This window comes from Cheilinus undulatus, linkage group 16, assembly GCF_018320785.1.
Source record: "Cheilinus undulatus linkage group 16, ASM1832078v1, whole genome shotgun sequence".
Classification (NCBI taxonomy): Eukaryota; Metazoa; Chordata; class Actinopteri; order Labriformes; family Labridae; genus Cheilinus; species Cheilinus undulatus.
In genome coordinates, this window is record NC_054880.1 from 9,915,660 (window position 1) to 9,938,209 (window position 22,550).

Below are 22,550 nucleotides of genomic sequence, written 5' to 3' on the forward strand. Positions count from 1 at the left end.
CACCGAATAAATGTGTGTACAAGATGGCATCCTGTGTGAGTACAGTCAATACACTTTCCACTGAAAATATGAACTGAGCAGCATTATGAACTGTTGTTTCTGTCTCTTTCAGGTGTTCACATTATACAGAGAGTGAGTGGCTGTGAATGGGATGGTGAGACTGGAGAGGTGACTGGCTTTAATCAGTATGGTTACAATGGTAAAGACTTCATATCTTCTGACCTGAGCACGTTGACATGGGTCTCTCCAGTACCACAAGCCTTCACCACCAAACTGAAATGGGATGCTGATAAATTCAGGGAGAACTTCAACAAGCATTACCTCACTGAGAAGTTCCCAGAGTGGCTGAAGAAATATCTTGACTATGGCAGGAGCTCTTTGCTATGAACAGGTAGGACCATATAACTGAATGTGCTTGTATGCACACTATGATATGCATTTGGCTTAATCAGATTTTTTGCTTGATTTCTTTTGCAGCATAATAATAGAGAAGTTGTTCTCTGTTCTTTCTCCAGTCTTATAACTTCCCAAAATCTGTGGTGAAATACCTGAAAGCCATACTTCAGTAGAAAGCAGATGTCAAACAGGGAAATGAATTCAGAAGTTAAAGTAGGCTGTTCTAAAACTTGAGTAAAAATCTTAAAGAAGCTGAAATTATTCCACTTAAATATCAAAAGCATTTTCAGACATTAATTGTTCCTTATAATGGAGAGTAAAGGTACATTTAAATTATTTTAATTTTTAAAAAGTTAAGATAAATCACTCAAAGATAACTAGGTTCTTCAAAACATAAAGACTAGGTTGGGATAAAAAAAAAATTGCTTTTGGTCATTTAAACATTGTTAACATGCCCTGTTAGTGTTTTTAATTTGATACAATGAATATCATGATGAATTATTCATTAGGATAAATGTCTCACAAAAACCCCAAGGTGTCCATTGACCTGTTTGTCTTCTTCCCTCTCACCGCCCTCATCTTTCAACAAAGTAGTTGGCCAACATTTGTCTCTGCCTCCATCATGCATCCATTTTTAGTTGCATGTGGTGTTCTGGTTAGGTGGTTGCTACTTGCTTGCATTTGACATGCTTAGACTTGATTTGAAAATGAAAATGAATTTCAAAATCCCTTGTTGCACAACTACACTTTAGCTCGCTTCTTCTTTATGCTCTCTAGGGGTTTTACACTAGTTAGAATCCACAAAGTTGCATTACTTTCATTCTCATTTTTTTACCTCTAAGTTTCCATTCATTCAAAGCAGAAGGCCTTAAAAAAATCACACTCTTTAAACTACCACATTTATTTGATGAAGGACCAAGTGCCAGAGGTTCTTTGGGTAAATGTTTCAGACTAAAGCCCAGTTCAGACTAGGAGTGTAACAATTCACAAAGGTCATGGATTGGTTTGTACCTCAGTTTAGGGGTACTGTTTGGTACTGGTTTGGTTAATTGTGGAAAAATTAACAAAGTCCTGAATTTATATTTCTAGCTTTCTCTCATTTACTATTCTTAACTGACAGATCTGCAGCTTACAGTTGGTTCTATGGCATTATTTCGAGATACCTGTGTTAATCTATACAGACTTTGGTGTATTCAGCAAATAAGAAAAAGTAAAAGAAAAAAATGAACACAGAAAAACAACACAGAAATGAATAGCTTACTATCACCTGATTTGAACTCCTGTTTCTGTTATCAGCTTTGCTCGTAAGTTGGACATAGGCTCTAAACAAGCTTATATATGAGAAATTCAAGACTGAAGTAATTAAATGTGTATGTGGAAAATGTTTTTCTCAGCAGATATATGCATTTTAAGAAGCCTGAGCTAGAAAATATTGTTTTGCTTATATGAGCAAAGAAACTGCGCTACCGTGCTTTGATGGCTAGGGGATTTAGAGATGAATCAGTCTCATACAGGAATCATACTACATATATGTTTTTATAGTCATTATCATGACTATAAAAACAGAAAAAAGTTCAGTTATGTGCATTATTGTCCTTTTGTATTATAGGTTTATTGTGCAGTAACTTAAAAAAGAATCACTTCAAATGTGGTGACTGACAGTTTTTGCTATGTTAACAATGCAACATCTCCTTCAGTTGCAGTGATGTGAACTGACAGGCTTTCAGAGTAACAAAGAGCAGCCCGTCAGCAGTTGAGGGGTTCAGTTTATCTCATCACAAATTTGGTCTGAACTGGGCTTACAAGTACATATTTAATCCACAAAGTTATCTGGGGTTAAAAACATGGACAGAATTTTAAAAAGATTTCGTAGAATATTACAGATTTTTCAGAAAATGCTTGAGCACTGTAACAAAATACTAAGATTCCATAGATTGCATGACAGTCCACAATGCACTGCAATTAAGTCATGGAAGTGGCATGGTTTAAAGAACTGCAATGTGAGTCAGTTGTTCTGTTGGTGCTTCACTTTGGTTCGAATTAAAATATTTCAACTATTCTATGAAATAGTTTTTGAATGGTATTCCATGTCCCCAAAAGATTTATTTGACTCCTGTGATCCCATGGCTGTTCTCTTACCCAGAGCATGAAGTCAAGTTTTTAACTTTTCACACCTAGGCCTTTTACTTTTTAATTAGACTGCCTCCACATTTTGTCAGACATTGTGGTTCATGGCAGAGCCTTAATGATGTATGGATGGATGGATCGGCCTAATTTTAGGAAAAGGGAAACAGCAATCTATTACAGCAGATGAAGAGATAAACATGGATGCAGCTATAGCAGCAGTTTCATCATAACTGGACAAGAATTATTTGTTTAAAGAACAGCAAAGAACTGAGTTGAAAGCTTTTTGGTGGAAAAGATGCTCTTGTTTTTCTCCTGACTGGCTTCAGTGAGTATTTGAATTACCAACTGATTCCATTGATAGTAAACAACAATACCTGTTGTCTGCAGTTTGTTTCCTGGGCCAGTACAGGCCTTCTACATCATCTGATTTGTTGCTTTGATTGGCTGTAATGAATGTAACAGACAGAATGTGTGTCCAAATTCCTTTAGCGTGTTTTTTTAAGGTTCTCCCCTTCCCAAAAACTGTTTATGGAGTGAGACTGCTGTCTGACTGTCAGAACGAAGAGACTGAATTGAAAAGATGATGTGATCAGCTATCATTAGGAAACTGAATATGGCCAGAACATTTGCTGTGATTGGCAAACTTAGGGTAACAAAGCATGAAAAGGTTATGTGCAAGGTGATAGTGCATATGATGTTACCAACCTGTCACTTTGCAGATAACTTTGCTACCACTATGTTACCTCACTTTAGAACAAGCATACACATCCTTGTTGACTTTCTTTACGTTGAGCTGACTGTGTGGCCTGACACATAACTTAGAGAAGGTGCTTTTGTGTTTATGTGAGGTTTAGGGAACTGGATAAAGTAGACTCACTACCTTTTCAACATGGACACCTTTTGACCATTTGAAGTTATAACGGTAGAAATTTCAATAAAACTGCTGTAAATTAACATTTTAAAACTTCTCTGTGGAGATCTGAGCTGGATGTCTGAGTGCATTGTGTAGCAATATGCCAAGAAATGTGATTGGCTTGTGGTGTTGGAAGATAGGTATTCCTTCACCTTCAACTGAAGCGCACCAAATAAGTAAATTATCTCAGATAATCAGACGATAGACGATCACATTTTGACTTTATATACTTCAGAGAAGATGTAGAGCTCAGTCAGAGCTTTAACATTTCTCTGTTTAGTTTTTGGGGTTGCTGAAATTCTTATTTCACCAGCTAATCCCTCTTACATGAGAATTATGTTGATATCCATGAAGCAAGCTGTCAACTCCTCGGTTTGGTAGATCTCATCTTTTGTATTAGGCATTAATAATTTAATGTTAAAAGAATCACATCCCTGATACATTCAGACAGTGAAAAATATATTTAAAACACTGTTGTTCAAGAAACATTTAATTTTTCAACTTATTTGTACCAATAACAGAGAGACAGGTATCAGGCGTTAAGGCTCGGTTATGCTTTCTGAATGGACTGCAGCACGCACAGAAACTGATGTGGAATCGTGATGCTGAAACATCTGGTGCATTTATATCTGGCGCCAACCTCCTCATGGCCACTAATCGATATCCTCCCAAAGGCTATAGTGTCTTAAAAAAGCATGTGTGTAGCATACTATGATCTCCGTGCCTCTTGGAGCAGTGCACAGCCTGGCAAAAAAAAACAAGAAACAGCCTCCGGTCTTGAAAAATTGAGCCAATGTGAAAGTGCAAAAAATTGCAATACTGCGAGTGTCCACTTGAGAATTACTGCAGGAACTCTGGAAGTCCCCTCTGAAAACATGTTAAAAAGCCATTTTTTTACACAAGAAATAAACTGGTTTACAGCCTGGTTCGAGAAACCAAACATGTCTGGTTAGCTAATGCCTTGTGCTCTCACTGTACGGGGGATGAAATTTTTGTACCACACTCGTTTCAATTGTATTTACGAAAAACCTCTGTGCACTGATTGGCACGTCTCATTCGATTGACAGATAGCTCAACAGGCAAGCTGCACTTAGTGGGCGGGCCGTTAGGTTGATCCAAAGTTCGGTTGAGACCGCAATTTCAATATGAAAGCCTCCACAGATTGTCTTCAAGAGCCGTTTAAGTCCGCCTATTGTAAGCAGATGACTGACGTCACACAGGGTTTGTCCAGTAGAGTGGCGCAGACGTAATTTTGTAGGCAAACCCGGAACTTAGCATTGCATAGGTTCCCTCGGCGTCGAGCCGATGGGATTTTTCAATGGGTTTTTGGATTATTGCTGAAAATAAGCTCCGTGTCCAATAAAAGTTGATGAAACTTACATGTTTTGTTCATAAAGATAATCTTCACAAATTGATAATATAAGCATCATATCTTGTTCATTAATCTAACCGTAGAAAGTAAAAAGCTAACATCATGCTGTATTGAACTACAACACAGTCGACTGAATTTACGTCATCACACGCGGATACAACTGAACTGGCTCAGTTACCGCGCTTCGGATGATGACATATGTAGTCCTTGTTAGCTTTCCTTTAGCAACCATGTTCATTAAGATGTGAACAAAAGTGAAGTGAAAAGAGAAAAATAGTAAACAATAAACATGGAAGGTGCATAAAGGGGTGGTGGAGGTTGCAAAAAGGCATTTTAAGCATTTTACCTGTAAGTATATTATATAAAACAGCCTTCATCCACTGAGAAAACAGGTCTGTAGGTGAGGCATGCTTGTTTTTATCCTTGTTTTAAGCTCTGCAAGATGCCGACTGTAAATAATAAAAAACAAAGGGCTGTCCCATTCCGGTTTCTACCACCTCGAGCCCTTGCAGCCTCACTCACTCAATCACTTTCCAGGTGCTGTCAGTCAAGTCAGTGAGGGCTCAGGGTTTAGGGAGGAGTTTGAGATTCAGCCTTTCAGACAAGGGAACCAGAAGTGCTAAAATGGTAACTTACTTCCGCATTTTAGGACTCATTCCTGCACCACTCTATTCTTTCTACAGTCTATACTTCTCCCACAGAGGATAAGCTGACTGAGGTGCCTTCACTGACGGTAGGTGATAACTTTTACTTGCTTTGAGTGAAAGTGAATATGTCCAAACTGTGCAATACAGGAATTTAAAGAGTGTGATGTTGGTTTTTACAAACAAAAACTGTATAAACAAACTTTTTAAGTTACCTGAAAGTCAAAAGTTGGCCTTAGTGCAAGCATTAGTTTGCTTTTATTGCTCACATGCCATTTTTCACATAATAGTCCAAAAAGGTTCATTATGTCTATGCTTAATGGCATGCTTACAGTTCTATCTATAACAGACAAAGACGTTTTTAGTTCATACCTTTACATGTTTCAACGGAATGCGGCCATCTTCGTCAGAAGTGTTACCTGATGGTAGTGTGACGTGTCCTTATCAGCACTGCAAGAACTCAAAACACCTGGCACTAGAACTCTGCAACATAAAAATAGTTCAGATGAAGACGGAAGTATTCCGTTCAAACATTTAAAGATATGAATTAAAAACTTCTTTGTCTGTTCTAGAAGAAAGTATAAGCATGCCATTTTTCAGTTGAGGTTTTAGTCAAGCAGTGTTTAATGGATGGTTGCAGCTTAAGATGTGTGCTTTTAATTGAGAAAATATACGCCTTTTAACTGTTTCTTTTCTCATTTGTCAGTAAGGAAAAGACCATGTCAGACAAAACGGTGAAGATTGGAATCAATGGGTGAGTTGATGCTCTTTTTATTTAATTTAGTCACTTAGAAAAACCTAAATGTGCCATGATTTCTCGGTCTCTTGACTCGGAGATGGTCTGTAAAACTTTTCCTCCTCCTTTCCTCCTGCTTCTTGATAAAACAGCTGCTGTCAAGCTGCAGGGAGGTTTACTTTCTTAATCCTGGCTTCGTACCAACACCAACACCCAGCCATAGAAACAGAGGACAGGCTCTGGCTGTACAAGAGTAGACATGTTTTATTATATATGAGTTGACAGCCTGGCTAAACATGTCTACTCTTGTACAGCTCCTCCTGTCATTGTTTGTCTGCTGAACGGTCTGGAAAATCTACATTTTTAACATTAAGCTGCTTTATTTTTGAATTCTACCACTTTTAATGATCCAACTTTAAAGCTTAAAAAAATACAGCCAAGTATGTGGGTTTGGAAATGCATTTTGCTAATTTTTGCCAGCTTTAGCGACTATTTTACTCTCTGCCAGCTGCAAATGGTTCATCCATGAAGCTCTAGAACAGTAGGTCATTGATTGATGTTGAGGAAAGAAAATGATCAGCAATATAGCAAGCAATATAATTAACAAGAAAAGCATCTGAAAATGGGAAAAAGGCCTAAACAATGATATTTACTGCCTTTGTCAACAGTAAATTGAAGTACATGTTTGTAAAGTTGTAAAATGAAGTTTATACCTTTTTGTTCCTTCTCCTTATCAACGTTTTAACAACTATAAGGTCAATACACAACCAAAGTAAGTAAGAGAACGGTTAATGGCTGCTATAGTATGTATTATTGCTGTGAAGGCAGTGTAGGCTACTGTTAATGTTATTGGAACAGCTCTACTAAGCGGCTGTGTTTTTTGTCTATTTATATGAGTGTATCTTGGAAAAAAGCTTCTAGTTTTCATTTTTAAACTTTCAAAAGCCAGTCTATTATTTTGTTGTAGTGATGACCTTCCTCCTAACAACCCGAGCTGTTTAACATCTTGCTGCATTTTGACCTTTCTTTAGATAGACATTGTCTTTAATGTTGGCAGGCAGAGTGTGTGATTGTCTCTGTAACCGCAGGGTAAAGTTTCACACAGTGCCATGAGAACATACAGTAAGTATGTAATGTGACTCCTGAGTGATGGACAGTGTTGGGCCCGTTACTTTAAAAACGTAAGTTAGAAAGTAAGTTAAAAAGTAAGTTAGTTAAAGTTACTAGTTACTTTTTCCCAAAAAGTAACTGAGCTAGTAACTAAATTACTCCACTATAAAAGCAACAAGTTACCAGGGAAAGTAACTATTGTGTTACTTTTTAAAAAAAAAAAGTTTACATATGTCTAAGAATTTGAATTTTTTCTAAGCAGGTTTCACTAGCCAATTGCATAGAGCAGGGGCTCTCATCGTTTGGGTCGGGACCCCATTTGGGGTCACAAGACACTGAGAGGGGGTTTCTAGATGCCTTAAAAAACTAAGAACATATTCTAAATGACACTGTTGCCACTTACATCAAATTTTTTCAAATTTTAACCCATTTTCATCACTTTTTCCCACTAATTTTACCAATTTTAAAACATTTTTGCAACTTAAAACCCATTTTTTGTTTTTTGTTTTGTTTTTAAACTCTTTCCACCACTTTTTTCTGCCTGTTTTTGCCACTTCTAAACCAAATCTTGCAACTCTCTACCTATTGCTGGCTCTGTTGACACATTATTGCCACTATTAACCCCTTTTGCCACTTTTCAAGCCACATTTTCCAACTTGATATGCCCATTTATGCCAGTTTCTGACTTTTTCTGCCTCAGCTAACCTTTTTTGCCAGTTTATATCAATTTTCATCCCATTTCACAAAATTTCCACCTATTTTTGCCACTTTAACGCAATTTCAGCTACTTTTGAATCCACTTTTACCACTCAATAAGCCCATTTTCGCCTTTTTTGGTTATTCTACCACATTTATCTAAATTTTGGCATTTCTAATCATTTCTGCTGCGTGGTTTGTGTGTGAACTGAACACTGCTTCTGATTGGCCTACCATGAAAGCTTACTCTACTTTAGCCAATCATCATCACTTATGCGGTTGTCTTGCCCCTCCCTCCTCCCACACCAAAGAAAGCTCCCGTCTGAACCATTTGGGCCCGGTTAGACAGTGACAGGACCAATCAGCGACGAGGGGCAGTACTTTCAGGCACCGCGGTGTCGTGACGTAAACAAACCGCAGCAGGAGCTGTTGCAGTTATGGAGGAAGAGATTAGCATGGATGCGGCTTAAGCGCCCGTTTTTATCAGAACTTGATGACATGTCTTCATGAAAAGAAGAACAAAGAACAGCAGTGAGTTGTTTTCTTTTCAAAAACGACAAAAGTCGAGTATTTACATGGCTATAGTTATTCCTCACTAGCTGCGCTTGCGGAGCTGGATAGCAACTACGTCACGTGTTTTGTTGCTCTGATTGGCCCATAGAGATGTGACAGACAGAACGTTCATCCAATCACACTCCAAGTTTTTTTCAAGTCCTCTGCCTTTTCTCAAACGTTTCCTATTGAAGCTTTTCCAGATGGATGTGTGAAACATATCCATCTGGCATGTCAGGTTAATATAAACCTGCTTCACAGAACATGTAATGAAGAAAACAAAGCTTCAGGAATTATGCAGTCACATACTCTGTCCAGCAGATGGAGCTCTGACCCTACAGCTTAAAAAGTTCTTAGAAACCATCTGCAGTATGTTATTATATATTTATGTTATTACCTCCGCCAAGGAGGTTATGTGATCGGGTCTGTTTGTCCATTTGTTGGTTTGTTTGTTAGCAACATAACTCAAAAAGTTGTGGATGGATTTTGATGAAATTTTCAGGAAATGTCAGAAATGGCATAAGGAAGAACTGATTAGATTTTGGGAGTGATCCAGATCACCATCTGGATTCAGGAATTTTTTTAAGGATTCTGTTCTATTGGGAGATAGGGCTAATGGTGGAGGTCTGCGCTGTCACCACTTTACACCAGGAGATGGCGGACATTAGTAACTTCAAACCCAGCAGCATTTTGGGTGTGTTTCTAGTCAAAGTTTTGGAGTTTATAGAGTTTGAAAGACATACGCCTGGTCTGAGAGGAATAGAGGAATATTCACCCTCTGCCATGACTTCCAGTCATCCAGTGAGACCATGGGTGAGACTGTCAGTCTATCTGTTGGCACCAGCAGGCAATGCTTCCACCATGACAGTCCACCTGTAGTAAAGCCAATGTATTGCCTCACTGTGTGACCACCCCACTGGGAGGGTGTAATTGGCAAATGCCATGGTGGGGGGCACATGTGAATGGATCCAGAAATTTTTGTAAAGGATCCTTCACTATTGGGAGATAGGGCTGATGGCAGAGGTCTGTGCTCTCTGAGTGCTTTTCTAGTTATATTGGCTGTTCAGTTATTCAACTGTCTGTCTTTTCTCAGTCGGCTGGTTATGCATCAATATTATGTAAGCACCAGGTACAATTAGTGTAACATAAACAGCTAAGGTGCCTAAATGGGTGGGCTAGTTGAGATGCCACTTGCAGAGCCTCGGCTCAGTTCAGAGCTGAATGACCCACCTGCTTAAAAAGGTCTGACTATTGCAGATAACTGCACCCACCTTTTCTCTCTCTCTCTCTCTCTCTCTCTCTTTTGCTCATGGATAAAGGGGCAGATGTGGCATTGGTCTCTTTTTTGTTCTGTGTTTATTTGCCTTGTGGCATTTTATATGTTATTTGTTTGCTATGTATAATTTTTCTATTCCCACTCTTTGGTACAGAAAATAAATGTTGAACTGTCAGGTGAGGTTCCTACATAGTTGGTTTTTAACAGATATGGGCCCTAATATAATTAAATTGATATCTTGGAATATTAATGGAGTTTCAAACAAAGTCAAACGTTATAAGATCATCTCACATTTGAAATCATTAGCATGTGATGTGGCAGTGCTTGAAGAGGTGCACCTTAAAGAAGCTGAAATTCCTAAAATTTAAACAGAGATGGGTTGGTCAAATATTTTCAGGCCCAGGTAATGGTGCAGCCAGGGGTGTCAGCGTTTTGATAGCAAAAAGAACATCATTCAGATTAATAGAACAAATAGCTGACAAAGATGGGAGAAATATTATAATTTCAGGTTTTTTACAGAACCAAAAATGTACCCTTATCAACATTTACGAAAAACTCTGGACAAGCCATGTTTTTATCATCCTTGAACTTACTTTTATCTAAGTTTGCTGGAGATCCTATTGTGGTTGGAGGAGACTTTAATATGGTTAGTGACCCCACTGTAGATTGTTCAAGCCATCCTCTTCCATCAGATGGAGCTCTCTCTGCAGCTTCTAATGAATTAAAAGACAAATTGGCATTGACTGATATTTGGCAACTATCTAACCCCCTTTCTTGTGAAAATACATTTTATTCCAAGGTGCATAATTCATACTCGCGAATAGATTGTTTGCTCATATCCAAAGATTTAATGGAGAATGTGTTGGACTCACAGATTCATAGTATTATTATATTTGACCATGCACCTACATCAGTCACTTTACCGCCCTTGATAAACCTACATTAAACGAGACAATGGAGATTTAGTAATTCACTTTTGAAAGATGAAGAATTTTTTGCCATTAATATAAATTCTGGACCTTTAACCCAAATACTGTGGGAAGCCTTCAAAGCCACATAAAGAGGGTGGATTATAAGCTACTCCATTGCAAATAAGAAAAAAAATGCTAAACAAAAAAAGGACTCTAATGACTGAACTTAAGATTTTAGAAGCCCGACATATGCTTGACCCAAAAAATGTTAGATTGAAGAATTCACTATTACTGATGAGATCCGATCTGCAAGCAATTTTACATGAAGAAATATCATTTGCTTTCAACTATGCAAGAAATATTTTGAAGCTGGAGACAAGTCTGGGAAAATGCTTGCACTCCGACTTAAACAAATGGAAAATAAACATTCTATTCCAACAATATATAACTGTGATGGGTCCATGGTTTGTGATCAGAAACAAATTAATTCAGCCTTCCAATTGTTTTATTCTTATTTGTAGAAATCTGAATATCATGCTAATGAGGAGGACATGAATCATTTCTTTAATGACATACCTCTGCCCCCTCTAAAGATTGAAGAAAGGGAGAAACTGGAGACGTGTTCTGGAAACAGAGGTAAAATCTGCCATTAAAGCCCTCTCATCTGGAAAAACCCCAGGTGAAGATGGCTACAGTATAGAGTTTTATAAAAGTTTTCAGGACACGCCAGCTCCATTTCTCACTATGCTTTACAATGATGTTATCTCCAAACAGTCAATGCCAATGACTATGCGATCTGCTATAATCTCTTTAATTCCAAAGCCAGGAAAAGATCATATGCAAATGAGTAATTTCCGACCATTAAGTCTTTTAAGTAATGATTTTAAGTTATTTGCCAAGATTCTTGCAACACTCCTGGAAAAGGTAATACCCACATTGGTACATCTGGACCAGGTCGGCTTCATTCGAGGCCGCCTTGCCTCCATTAATATGAGGAGACTCCTCCATGTGATGTCAAGAGCCTCAACTCTTCAGCATATCACTGGATGCTGAAAGAGCTTTTGAATGAATAGAATGGCCTTTTTTTATTTCATGCATTATCCAAATTTGGTTTTGGCCCAATATGTATGTAGTGGATTAAGGCAATGTATTATCAACCAACTGCTCATGTTAAAACAAATGGTGTGATATCTCATCCCTTTCAACTTTTCAGATCTACAAGACAGGGCTGTCCAGTCTCACCAGCCATTTTTATTTTAGCACTAGAGCCACTTGCCTGTGCCATATGAGCCAATAAAAATATAACTGGTATTAATTTGAGTGAATATGACTGTAAAGCCAATCTTTATGCGGATGATATTTTATTAACATTATCCAACCCAACATTCTCAATACCACATCTGTTAAAACTTACAGAAAAATTTAGTCAACTATCAGGATATAAGATTAATTGCAATAAGAGTGAGGCTATTCCTTTTAATCACCATACCTTTGCAGCACACCTTGGCTCTGCACCTTGCACCGTGTGGTAACCTCAAGGTATGAAGTATCTTGGCATAAACATCAGATTCCCAATCAGTAAGATTTTTGATTTAAATTGCCCTAGTGTGCTGAAAGCAATTAAAGATGATATAAAGAGATGGACAGTCCTGCCTTTATCACCATGGGGAAGAGCCGAGGTGATAAAGATGAACCTCCTGCCCAGACTTTCCTTTCTCATATCAGCCATACCATTAAAGTTTCCACAGCAATACTTCAAGGAAATTGACAAATTATTTTCAAGCTTTCTATGACGTGATAAAAAGCCTAGAATCAACAGTAAAAGATTGGCTATGCCTAGAAACAAAGGAGGGCTGGGTGTTCCAGATGTTCATCTTTATTATTTAGGATAAAATGCCAGATTTCCACTGTCATGGGCATACAAAGATAAAAACCAATATGCAGTAGGTAGCTGGGAGTGGATGGAGGAGAGGGTCATATCTGAATATAATGAATCGATTTCTATAAAGTCATTATTGTACCATCCAAAGTATGATTTTAAACTAAATAATTTTAATTGAATTTTCTTGTGAAATTGTAAAGGCAATACATTACAGACTGTTTACAAATGGAGTGTCTCTACCATCCTGTCCAATATGGAATTATCCACTGCTAACTGCTGGTGGTAAAATACTGGCAGAGAGCAGTTGGCAACATCACAATGCCATCCAGGTGGGGCAGAGTGTAAGGGATGGAAATATCATACCATTTGATGAGATTAAAGCACAGTGAATGACTGTGCATTTCTACAATACCTACAGCTGAGATCCATTTTTAAAAAACTAACATCGAAGGGAATTGTATTGGAGTCTGCAAGCATCCTTGATGGTAAACTGAGGAACGCTGCTACTGGGCGAGGAACTGTCTCAAGTATATATAAGATATTAAGTCTATCCCTCCCTGATAGCACTATTTTCACCACAATGGGAAGGTCCCTCACTTCACATCAGTGGGACTTAATATTGAAATGCTCAACATCTATGTCCAACTGTGTTAGATATAAAATTATTCAAATGAATATTATACACAGAGCTTGTATCACACCACATAAATTAAAAAAAATAGATCCAAATGCCTCCAAACTGTGCTGGCATACACAAAGTATTTTTGCATTAGCTTTTCTTTCTGTAAAAAGGATAGTACTTATGAACTGGAAAACACATAAACCAGACTGCTATAATATACAGAACTGGCTAAAGGACTTCCTGGACTTACTTTCTTACTTTCAATGGAGAGTGCAGCCTGAACCCTCAAAGACCATGATAGTGGACTAGGTGACCCATGGACTCTTGTTAGACAATACATGAGCAACATGTATTGTCTAACAAGAGACAATTTTTAAACTTTTATGCCCATATTGTATTTTTAAGCATTTATTGTACAGGACAAGAGAGTAGATAGGGTAGTTAACCAGATTGAGAGAGTAGGAAATGATGTACAACAAAGTGCAAAGTATCAGAGCCAAACTGAGGCTTACTGCTTCATGGACTACAAGGGTCTGTGATACAACTTTGGCTGTCCAGCGTCCCATTAATTACGCATTTTCTGATTACAACAGTAAGGCCCTGAATTTCTCCTATTTGACCCTGCAGAGAATGGCTTTCTTGAGCATGGCTTTCTTGAGCTTCACATTTAGACTTCTCTCCTCATCTCACACAACATACAGTCATGAGTACCTTCTCATGTTGACTTGCTGCCCTGGTTGTGAAATGGCAGTTTTGGCAAGTTTCCTAATAAACAAGATGCATTTGCTTGTCAAGAAATATTATCTGCATGTTTAAGGGGTTGACTTTAGTTAGTTCAACCTGCCTGATAAAAAAAAGGGAAGTCTGTCTGCATGACTGCAGCACCCTCGACTGTGCTGTTGAGAAAGGTTGAACAGTTTGCACAGATCAGTTAAGTTATTCCTATGTGCAAATGAGTGAATTTCCCCTGGACTTTACTGGTGCTGAGGCAACTCTGCTCTTTACTTTCCTGAGATGGAATTTATTTTTGATTATTTTTGGATAAAACTAGACTACAACTTTGGCCAAAGGAAACCCAGATCATCTTTTTGGATCATCTCATTGCCAAAGAGCCAGTTTAGAAATTTAGATTTTCCACTTTTCATCTAGCTTGAGGGAAGAATTTACAACACTAACACCTGAGCAGTGCCTTCCTTGTATTTTACTGTCTTAACCTTTAGCATTAGGAATGCACTGATGCAACATCAGTATCAACAATGTTGGCCTTGTTGACAGACATCAGCACATGAGCAAATACTGTTGCCTAAACCTATACAACTAACAGATCGCATCTGTTTAGTTGTATCAATTTCACACCAACATCTACTATATCTAACTGCTGATTTAGAGAAGTAACCCACTGGACAAACTCTCACTCAGATCTGTTTGTGTGGAGAGAAAATGCCTGTGTTTTGGGGGTCTCACACCAAAAGAAATGATGAAGAAAACATCAAAATCATTAGAAAGCTAAAATATGATTTTGAACATTAGTTCCTTATTTTCAGGATCAGCTCATCTCTCTTTAGTGTCATTGTCCTTTACTGTAAATGAAGTATTCCTAGTCTCTCATAGCTTTAAAAGTTATCAAGCAATTCCACACTAATTTCAGTTTATCGGGGTTCATCTTCAGTTGAGTTTATACAGCTCTCTGCTTCCCTGTGGATAATAGTTGACCTTTTAACAGGATAGTTTTTAAGATAATCCTCTATATGTATAAATCTTTACTCAGATTTCCTTCCTGCTCTCTTGGATCATTGTTTAAAAGCAAGGATAGGTGTGCTGCCATTCCAAATTTTTGAATTTCAATATATCACAGTATAAGTCAAATAAAATCAATATATCTGTCCTAGGCACCTGGTATTTGGTCATTTCTTGTTATTTATGTGCAAGAACTGTAGGTAAACTCCTGCAAATTAAATAACAGGATGCACTGGAAAAGCTTGTGTACTGAAAATTGCCATAATTTCTGCAAGGTCAAAGACAATGCACTCTTTCTTAAGGTAACTGTAGGCTAAAAATATGACTGACAACTTGAATTGTTTTAAGTATGTTTTTACTTTTCATTACTTTGAAATATTAAGAAGACTGAGATTCTGTCATTTTAAAACTTATGGTATCATGAAGTATCAAAAAATTTTAACCACCAGAATTACAGAGCTGCTGCTGTCTCTGTGACCAGTTCAATATGTTAAATACAAATGTTCATCTGGCTGGACTTTCTGCCCTGTGAGTTCCCTCTCAGGTTTGAGGCTCCTCACTGACCTGCTATAAGAGCAGCCATATTAGGCATAAACAGGCTTTTGGCTGCAGTGCCAACAATGGGCTCTATGCACAGCAGGGGGTGGCGTATTTCAGGTGGAAAATAAGACCGTTTCACAACTTCCGCCCAGTGATACGTGCTAGGCCAAAACGGAATCTAAACCCTCCTATACTGCCTTAATTTGTCCGTCTCGTTGTTTTTTTTTTTTTTTGTTTCAATTGTTGTTTGTGTTTACTCTATCATCATCGCTTGGCATCTAAACATGCTAAAATGATGTTTCAAAAACAGGTTTAAAGCACTTCTGGACATCGTTGCTGCGTGCTGCAATGTACATCTTCAGCTAAATTTAACTCGTCTTTGACAGTCAGCTCAGGTAACTCATGCAAACAGCGAGTAAACCGCAACAAATTTGCCATCATATGCCTTTCTCTTCTCCTGAATGGAAGTGTGGGAGCAGTCTAATGCCAAATGCGGAAGCAGATCATGCATAGAGCCCATTGTTATTTGGAGTCAAGGTTGGCAGGCCTTATAAGGCATTGCTGTCCTCTGATGTGGATTCAGTTTTAAATTGGAGTTACAGTGCCACCTGCTGGTCAGAGTGGGGTTCTGTGGTGTGGAGTGGATGAATAAAGCAGTGCACAGCTGCTTAAAAATATAATTTGGAAGAGGTTTTTAAGTAAAGCAAGTCAAACATTTGGGTCTAGAGGAGTGCTACTCCTTACAACTTCAGGAGAAACTTTCAGAAGCTCTTTTTTTTTTCATGTCAAGCTTCGCTTTAAACTTTTACAATTGTTTTAAACACTGAGCGTGGTTTCCCTATGCTGACTACATGCTCCTGCATTTCAGATTTGGACGTATCGGTCGCCTGGTGACCCGCGCCGCTGCTACTGGAGGCAAGATCAAAGTGGTGGCTGTCAACGACCCCTTCATCGATCTGGACTACATGGTGAGAGGCCTGTCTTCGGTCCCTTTGTGTTTTTAGTTAAATTTGGGCAGGACTGACCACGTTGGCTCACAGCAATGTGTAAAAAGAGGAGAACTCTTGTGACACCTGTCCTCATCATTGCTCTGCTGCAGGCCTACATGTTCAAGTATGACTCCACTCACGGCGTGTGGAAAGGAGAGGTGAAGACCGAGGCCGGCAAGCTGGTCATCGGAGACATGCACATCACTGTCTTCCAGGTGTAAGTACTCCCTAAAACCATGGTTCTTGACTGGTGTAACCTCAGAATCAACCACCACTGCCTTCATGAGAAATTTTCTAAAATTATAAACGATTCAAAGTCATCTGATGAAAAGTGAAGCTGGTTAAACCTCAGATGGAATAAAACAAATGACTGAACTAAAAAACTGGATTTATCAAACATCATCACAGAAACACCAGAGAACATGCAAAGACTTTGTTTACACCATTTCCTGTTTCCTTTTTTTAAGAGATCCCAAGTAATTAACAAATAATCAAAGGAAACCAGCGTAGTTATCCCAAGATAGTGGGATTCGTACATCAAGCTCTCAAGAAAACAACTAAACCATTTGTCAGTTAGAACTGAGCGAACTGTGTTTATCTTCTCCTGTTTGTGTTGATGTTTAGGAGAAACCCTGCCGAGATCAAATGGAGCGATGCTGGCGTCGACTATGTTGTGGAGTCCACGGGTGTGTTCACCACCATCGAGAAAGCCTCTGTAAGTTTGTAGTGTAATTAAACATTCAGGAAATTTGAAAAGTCATAAATATAATGTAACCCTTAATTTCCTTTCTTCTGTTCTCTGTAGGCTCACCTGACGGGCGGAGCTAAGAGGGTGGTGATCACCGCTCCCAGCGCTGATGCTCCTATGTTTGTCATGGGCGTCAACCACGACAAGTACGACAACTCCATGAAGATTGTCAGGTGAGTCTCTGCTGGTTCTAGAGTTTTGTCATCTCAACAGGTGGTCAGAATGAGTCAGATGATCATTTTCAACAGTGATGAAATGTCAAAGGTCAAAACTCATATATAGATCATTTACTTTTTTACTGGTATTTTAGTAAAATTGAAAGGTCGATTTCTACCAGTGCATTCTGGAGCTTTAATCTCAGGTTTAGTGGATGAAGATGATCCTTTGAGGTTTGACTGATTAATAATCTGAGGGTAGATGAGTTTGTGTAGCTGCAGTGTTGCTCTTGTTAGTGTGGCACATGTAAGCTGTTTTTCAGTCTGACACAGATGTAAACATCTGGATGCTTCTAGAGTCAAAACATAAATGTTTACAAACATCTTCTATGTGCATCTCTCATTTCCGTAAGTCCTGCATTCGCTTTTTATCGACTGTGACATGTATTTCTGTTTTTTCTCTCTACAGCAACGCTTCCTGCACAACCAACTGCCTGGCTCCCCTCGCAAAGGTCATCAACGACAACTTTGGCATTGTTGAGGGTCTCATGGTAAGGAACCCTGATGTTTTATATCACACTTAAACATTGCTACTCCACCCAATGCACATCAGTCCGACCCTTGTCATAAAAAATATGAATTAGCAACAAGAAGGATCTGGAAGACTCAGCTCACAGTTTGGACTGAAGTAGAGGTGGTCATCCTTAGAGCTGACTGGCAACATTCAAGTCTTTTTTTTCTGTTTAGCTTTAAGGATTTAAAACAGCTTTACTTTAAGATATCTGTAAAACAGTTAAGATATGTCACATATTTTCCAGTGCACTTCTGCTTCCACTTGTAGAAATGGCAATTAACTAGTTAAAACATCAACAAGTCAAATTTCATCTTTAAACTACTTGTAACTGCCTCCTTGGTATCAAAAATGCCACGTAGAGTTCGACAGGTGCAATTCTTTATTTTTCATTCAGCACCGTGAAAGTAAAAAGACAAAAGTTACAACTAGCCTTTTAAATAGGCATACAAATACAGTGCATTCTACAAATTCATTAAACAAACAAACATTCATATCGATGATTGATCCTTTCACTTAAAAACACATCTCAAATGCTCTCATACATGAAATTACCGATAAACACTATTACACACCCGCTTGTACAAAATAGCCATTAAAAACAACATAACAAATAACAAATTCAAACAAACAAACATACCTCGCTCCGCTTACCAAGGGGCAAAACCTTTACATATGTGGCTGGAGACCCAATATCAACTCGTAGTGTGCGCCCATGAGCCGACAGCGACTTCACTCAAAGCTTGAACAAACACATTTGTACAATTAAAGACCTGTTCATGATAAAAGGAAATGAACAAACTGATGGTAACTTATCATGCTCAACAATACCTGCTCTGGTGGTGATGAGGCCGGTGTGTGGGAACGATAATTGAAACTATACAAGTTCCTGGGTGTCGGCTTCCGGCCGGAACGTGAGTAGAAAATAACCAAACAAAAGCTCTAGAGGCCACTAACACTACTCTTGTTATGCAAGAACATTTTTAGATATATTTATAATAAGTGTAACCAGTGAGAATGAAACGGTAAATCACTGATTAACCTTTGGAGTAGTTAGAGCCGGTTAAATGCATGTCATTTAAGTTCCACCACCAGGAACAAGACAAATCCCATTATAGCTATAAAAACTAACAAATTCTCTAGCTTTCAAAACTGTTAGAAATATTTGAGGTAAATTAAGAACTGACCTAAAATGTATATAACACAGAAGTAGTCATTTTTGATTAACAGACATTTCGGTGCACAAATTCTACATATTGTACCTTTAAAGATTTAACTATTGGGGTGCTGGTGACCTGTTGATTGTGATACCTTGTTCACATCTGCTTTCTCTCTTCCAGAGCACAATTCACGCCGTCACAGCCACACAGAAGACCGTTGACGGTCCCTCCAGTAAGAAGTGGAGAGACGGACGTGGTGGCTTCCAGAACATCATCCCCGCCTCCACCGGAGCCGCCAAGGCCGTGGGCAAGGTCATCCCTGAGCTGAATGGGTATGATTTGCTTCCATCTGATTTGATTTGTGGTTATTCGGAATTTTGTCCTCTCATGTCAAGTATGTTAAGAACACAGATCTCCTGAATTTTTTTGCTAACTTCTGAAAAGATCCAAGTATGTATGTGCAGGGATGAACCACGAGTTAAATGATGTCTACTATTTGATTAATCAATCAGACTTTATAGCTGAATTCTCTTCTGTATGGCTCTTCCAGAAAACTGACCGGTATGGCTTTCCGTGTCCCCACCCCCAACGTCTCTGTTGTTGATCTCACTGTGCGCCTGGAGAAGCCCGTGAGTGTTTCTTTAACTTTTCAAGGAGCTTTATTATCACTCACATATAAAAGTTTAAGCAGCTCATACTTCAAAAAGCAGTTGCTTTATATTTTAATCTCAGTTTTTGGTTCATGATGTGAACTTTGGATATCCTACTCTTCAGGTCAAGTATGAGGACATCAAGAAGGTCATCAAGGCTGCTGCTCAGGGACCAATGAAGGGAATTCTGGGATACGCAGAGGACCAGGTATGGAAAACATGTCCTAAATTCCTCTTCCTACAGGACACTTATCCAAAGTTAACACTAACAGTCAGCTCTACTTTTGATTAAGTAATTTAGTAACCACATATCTTTCATTATTTGATAGATAAAGGAGTTGTTTGATTATTATTTAATCTCCCTTCAGTATTTTAACGGCATTAGAACAACATGTTAGGGGCATCTGGAAAAAATAAGAACATAATTTATGACTCTAAGTTGTTCACTGAAGATAAGAACACTTTAAATCCACAAATCAACGTGTTTCGTCCCACAATGGCATAGTTAACTTTTTATAAATGTCTTTGGCTGCACCTTTGTGTGTTAATGGCTGTTTTCCTCTTTCTGTCCAGGTTGTGTCCACAGACTTCAACAGCGACCCTCACTCCTCCACCTTTGACGCTGGCGCCGGCATCGCTCTCAACGAAAACTTTGTCAAGCTGGTTTCATGGTGAGCTAACGATGTGTAATGTCATAACTGAGAGTGACAAAAACAGCTGATGCTGAGGCTGCTGAGAGCTGAAACCACTGGTTTTGTATTGAAAATGAGGTCTGCCAATGCAAAGAAACAGTGGCTGTGGACACAGACTCTTAATGAGGCACAAACATTTTAACCTTTGTTATTTGGTTTTAGGCACAAGGTGCAATAGAGCTCAATAATTCTGAGTGTAAGAGTCTGATTAATTTTCTCCATAGTGGATTTGATTTTTAGTTTTTAGGTAATTCGAACTACCACAAGCGATCTGTGGTGAACAAAGGTATTTCCTACTGTAAAAAACAAAAATTTTGTGAAAATTCAACTGCTTAAAAAAAAGTGTTTTCAGTGAAAATTACTAGAATACCCACAATTCTTGAGTGTCACAGTGAAGTCTCTAAACTACGGGGCCTGCTGTAATCTTTAAAAAGTGTATTACCCCCTTACATGATGACTGTCGGCCGTTGATGATAATGCATGCCGTCATAGTATTAAAAATGGAGTTGTGCTTGTATAGCGCTATTCTAGTAAGATAAATCCTTAATTAGTGAAAGTTAAAGCATTTATTTCCAAGGTCTCATAGGACAGCTGTTCATGAATGACCCCTTCCCCCCACAGAGCTTAACTTCCATCTTTGTTCACGTTTTTCTGCAGGTACGACAATGAGTTCGGCTACAGCAACCGTGTGTGCGACCTGGTCCAGCACATGTTCACCAAGGAGTAAAATCCTCTGTTGACTCACCGTTCCTTCCCATGATTCCCGCCTCCTTCACCTGTAACTGGATGCCGTGCCATCTGCCCTCGGGAGCAAACTCACCCACGACAAATGTCTCGCTGATGATAAAACCTTTTTATATGGTAGAGTCACCTCTGTTCTGTTCAGCAGTGAGGACTGCGGCAGGCAGTGTTTGTAGAGGTGACTGGTGTTGTACTGAATGGCCTTGTTGCACTGAACATCCACAGTGGCTCCTTTGCACTTAACATGATAATAAAGTCCTCAGTTTGTGGAAAGACTTCAGACTTCTTTTTTTTTTTTACAGGCTGCAAAAAAACATGGTTTTAGTTATTGACCATTGGTAAAGATTATATGAGGCCCCTCTTCTTTTAGCTAAAAGCAATAATAGATGAAGAACCAAATACTTTGACGTATCTCTTTTTAGAGCAGTGAAGCTGGAGAACTACAGGAAATAAAAATACCAAACAGTATTATAACTCAAACCAGCCCCATCTAAATGGTTAAACACATCTCCAGGCCAGCTGTACCTGAAATTTGTATTCATAGCATATCATTTTGCCTTAGAGTTATCCAACAACTCATAATTTAATCTGGAGGATTTCCCTAAGCATATTTTTCTTGTTACTAGAACATTTTGGGCCTTTTGGGATTCAAGGATACTTCCCAGGTTAGTATTTTTACTATTAAACTCAGGGCTTCTTTTCACACTCTTAATACTTGTCTGAATTATTGGATTAATGTAATATATTGACCTCACATTTGATGCTCACCTTTGCTAAAGAATTGCACCTTTGCCTTATGTCAAAACTGCCTGTAGTTGTAACAAACCTAAATGAGAATTAGGGGGCAAATTTGACAGAAAACAGTAATAATTCCTTCACTCCAGAGGTCTACGGATGTGCAGTGGCTGGTGTTGTGTTAAATAAGTTCAGAACAGCTGTGTAAAATTTATCAATTTATTATCTATAGCCCATAGACAAACATGCTATGTTCAACTGTGTCATCAAAAGTAGCACATCAGCTCTGCAAGTCATCATCAGCCTACCTCACACATCATGCATTTGTGTTCATACTGAAGTCACACACATTACTCCTGTTACACACGCACACAGCCACACACCAAAGTAGATGAGTGTGAATGCTTCTGTAGTTCAACTGTCTGAAGAGCACCACGCACAGGTGAATCAATGACCAAAACAATACTGACACCATAAAAAACCGAGTAGTATCGCAATAAACACACAGGCTACTGCTTGAGTTGATTCTTTCTTACCTTTAAAATGCTTCTGACTTTTGAGATAATGAGCAGGTGCCTCCAGAGGGTGACAGTAA

At 38.6% G+C, this 22,550-nt stretch overlaps 1 protein-coding gene across 2 annotated transcripts; it reads left to right on the forward strand.

Moving 5' to 3' along the window:
* Nucleotides 1–301: 301 nt before the first annotated feature.
* Nucleotides 302–21,495, forward strand: LOC121523714 (glyceraldehyde-3-phosphate dehydrogenase-like). Of its 2 annotated transcripts, XM_041808706.1 has the most exons (13): nucleotides 302–391; nucleotides 5,492–5,541; nucleotides 6,159–6,206; nucleotides 16,383–16,482; nucleotides 16,614–16,720; nucleotides 17,128–17,218; nucleotides 17,309–17,424; nucleotides 17,876–17,957; nucleotides 19,318–19,469; nucleotides 19,688–19,766; nucleotides 19,912–19,995; nucleotides 20,361–20,458; nucleotides 21,137–21,495. In XM_041808706.1, exons 3-13 carry the CDS (start codon nucleotides 6,172–6,174, stop codon nucleotides 21,204–21,206), a joined length of 1,014 nt encoding a protein of 337 aa, XP_041664640.1. In that variant the 5' UTR covers nucleotides 302–391; nucleotides 5,492–5,541; nucleotides 6,159–6,171; the 3' UTR covers nucleotides 21,207–21,495. The 2 variants fall into 2 exon arrangements, with proteins under 2 accessions (XP_041664640.1, XP_041664637.1); XM_041808703.1 differs by lacking the exon at nucleotides 302–391 and having other exon boundaries at nucleotides 5,436–5,541.
* Nucleotides 21,496–22,550: the final 1,055 nt, after the last annotated feature.

Excerpts from the sequence above, each read along its gene's own strand:
- LOC121523714 (XM_041808706.1), top strand. The coding sequence starts at position 6,172 with ATGTCAGACAAAACGGTGAAGATTGGAATCAATGG. Across the intron at positions 17,425-17,875 it reads AACTCCATGAAGATTGTCAG|CAACGCTTCCTGCACAACCA; the intron begins GTGAGTCTCTGC and ends TTCTCTCTACAG. Across the intron at positions 19,470-19,687 it reads GTCATCCCTGAGCTGAATGG|AAAACTGACCGGTATGGCTT; the intron begins GTATGATTTGCT and ends TGGCTCTTCCAG.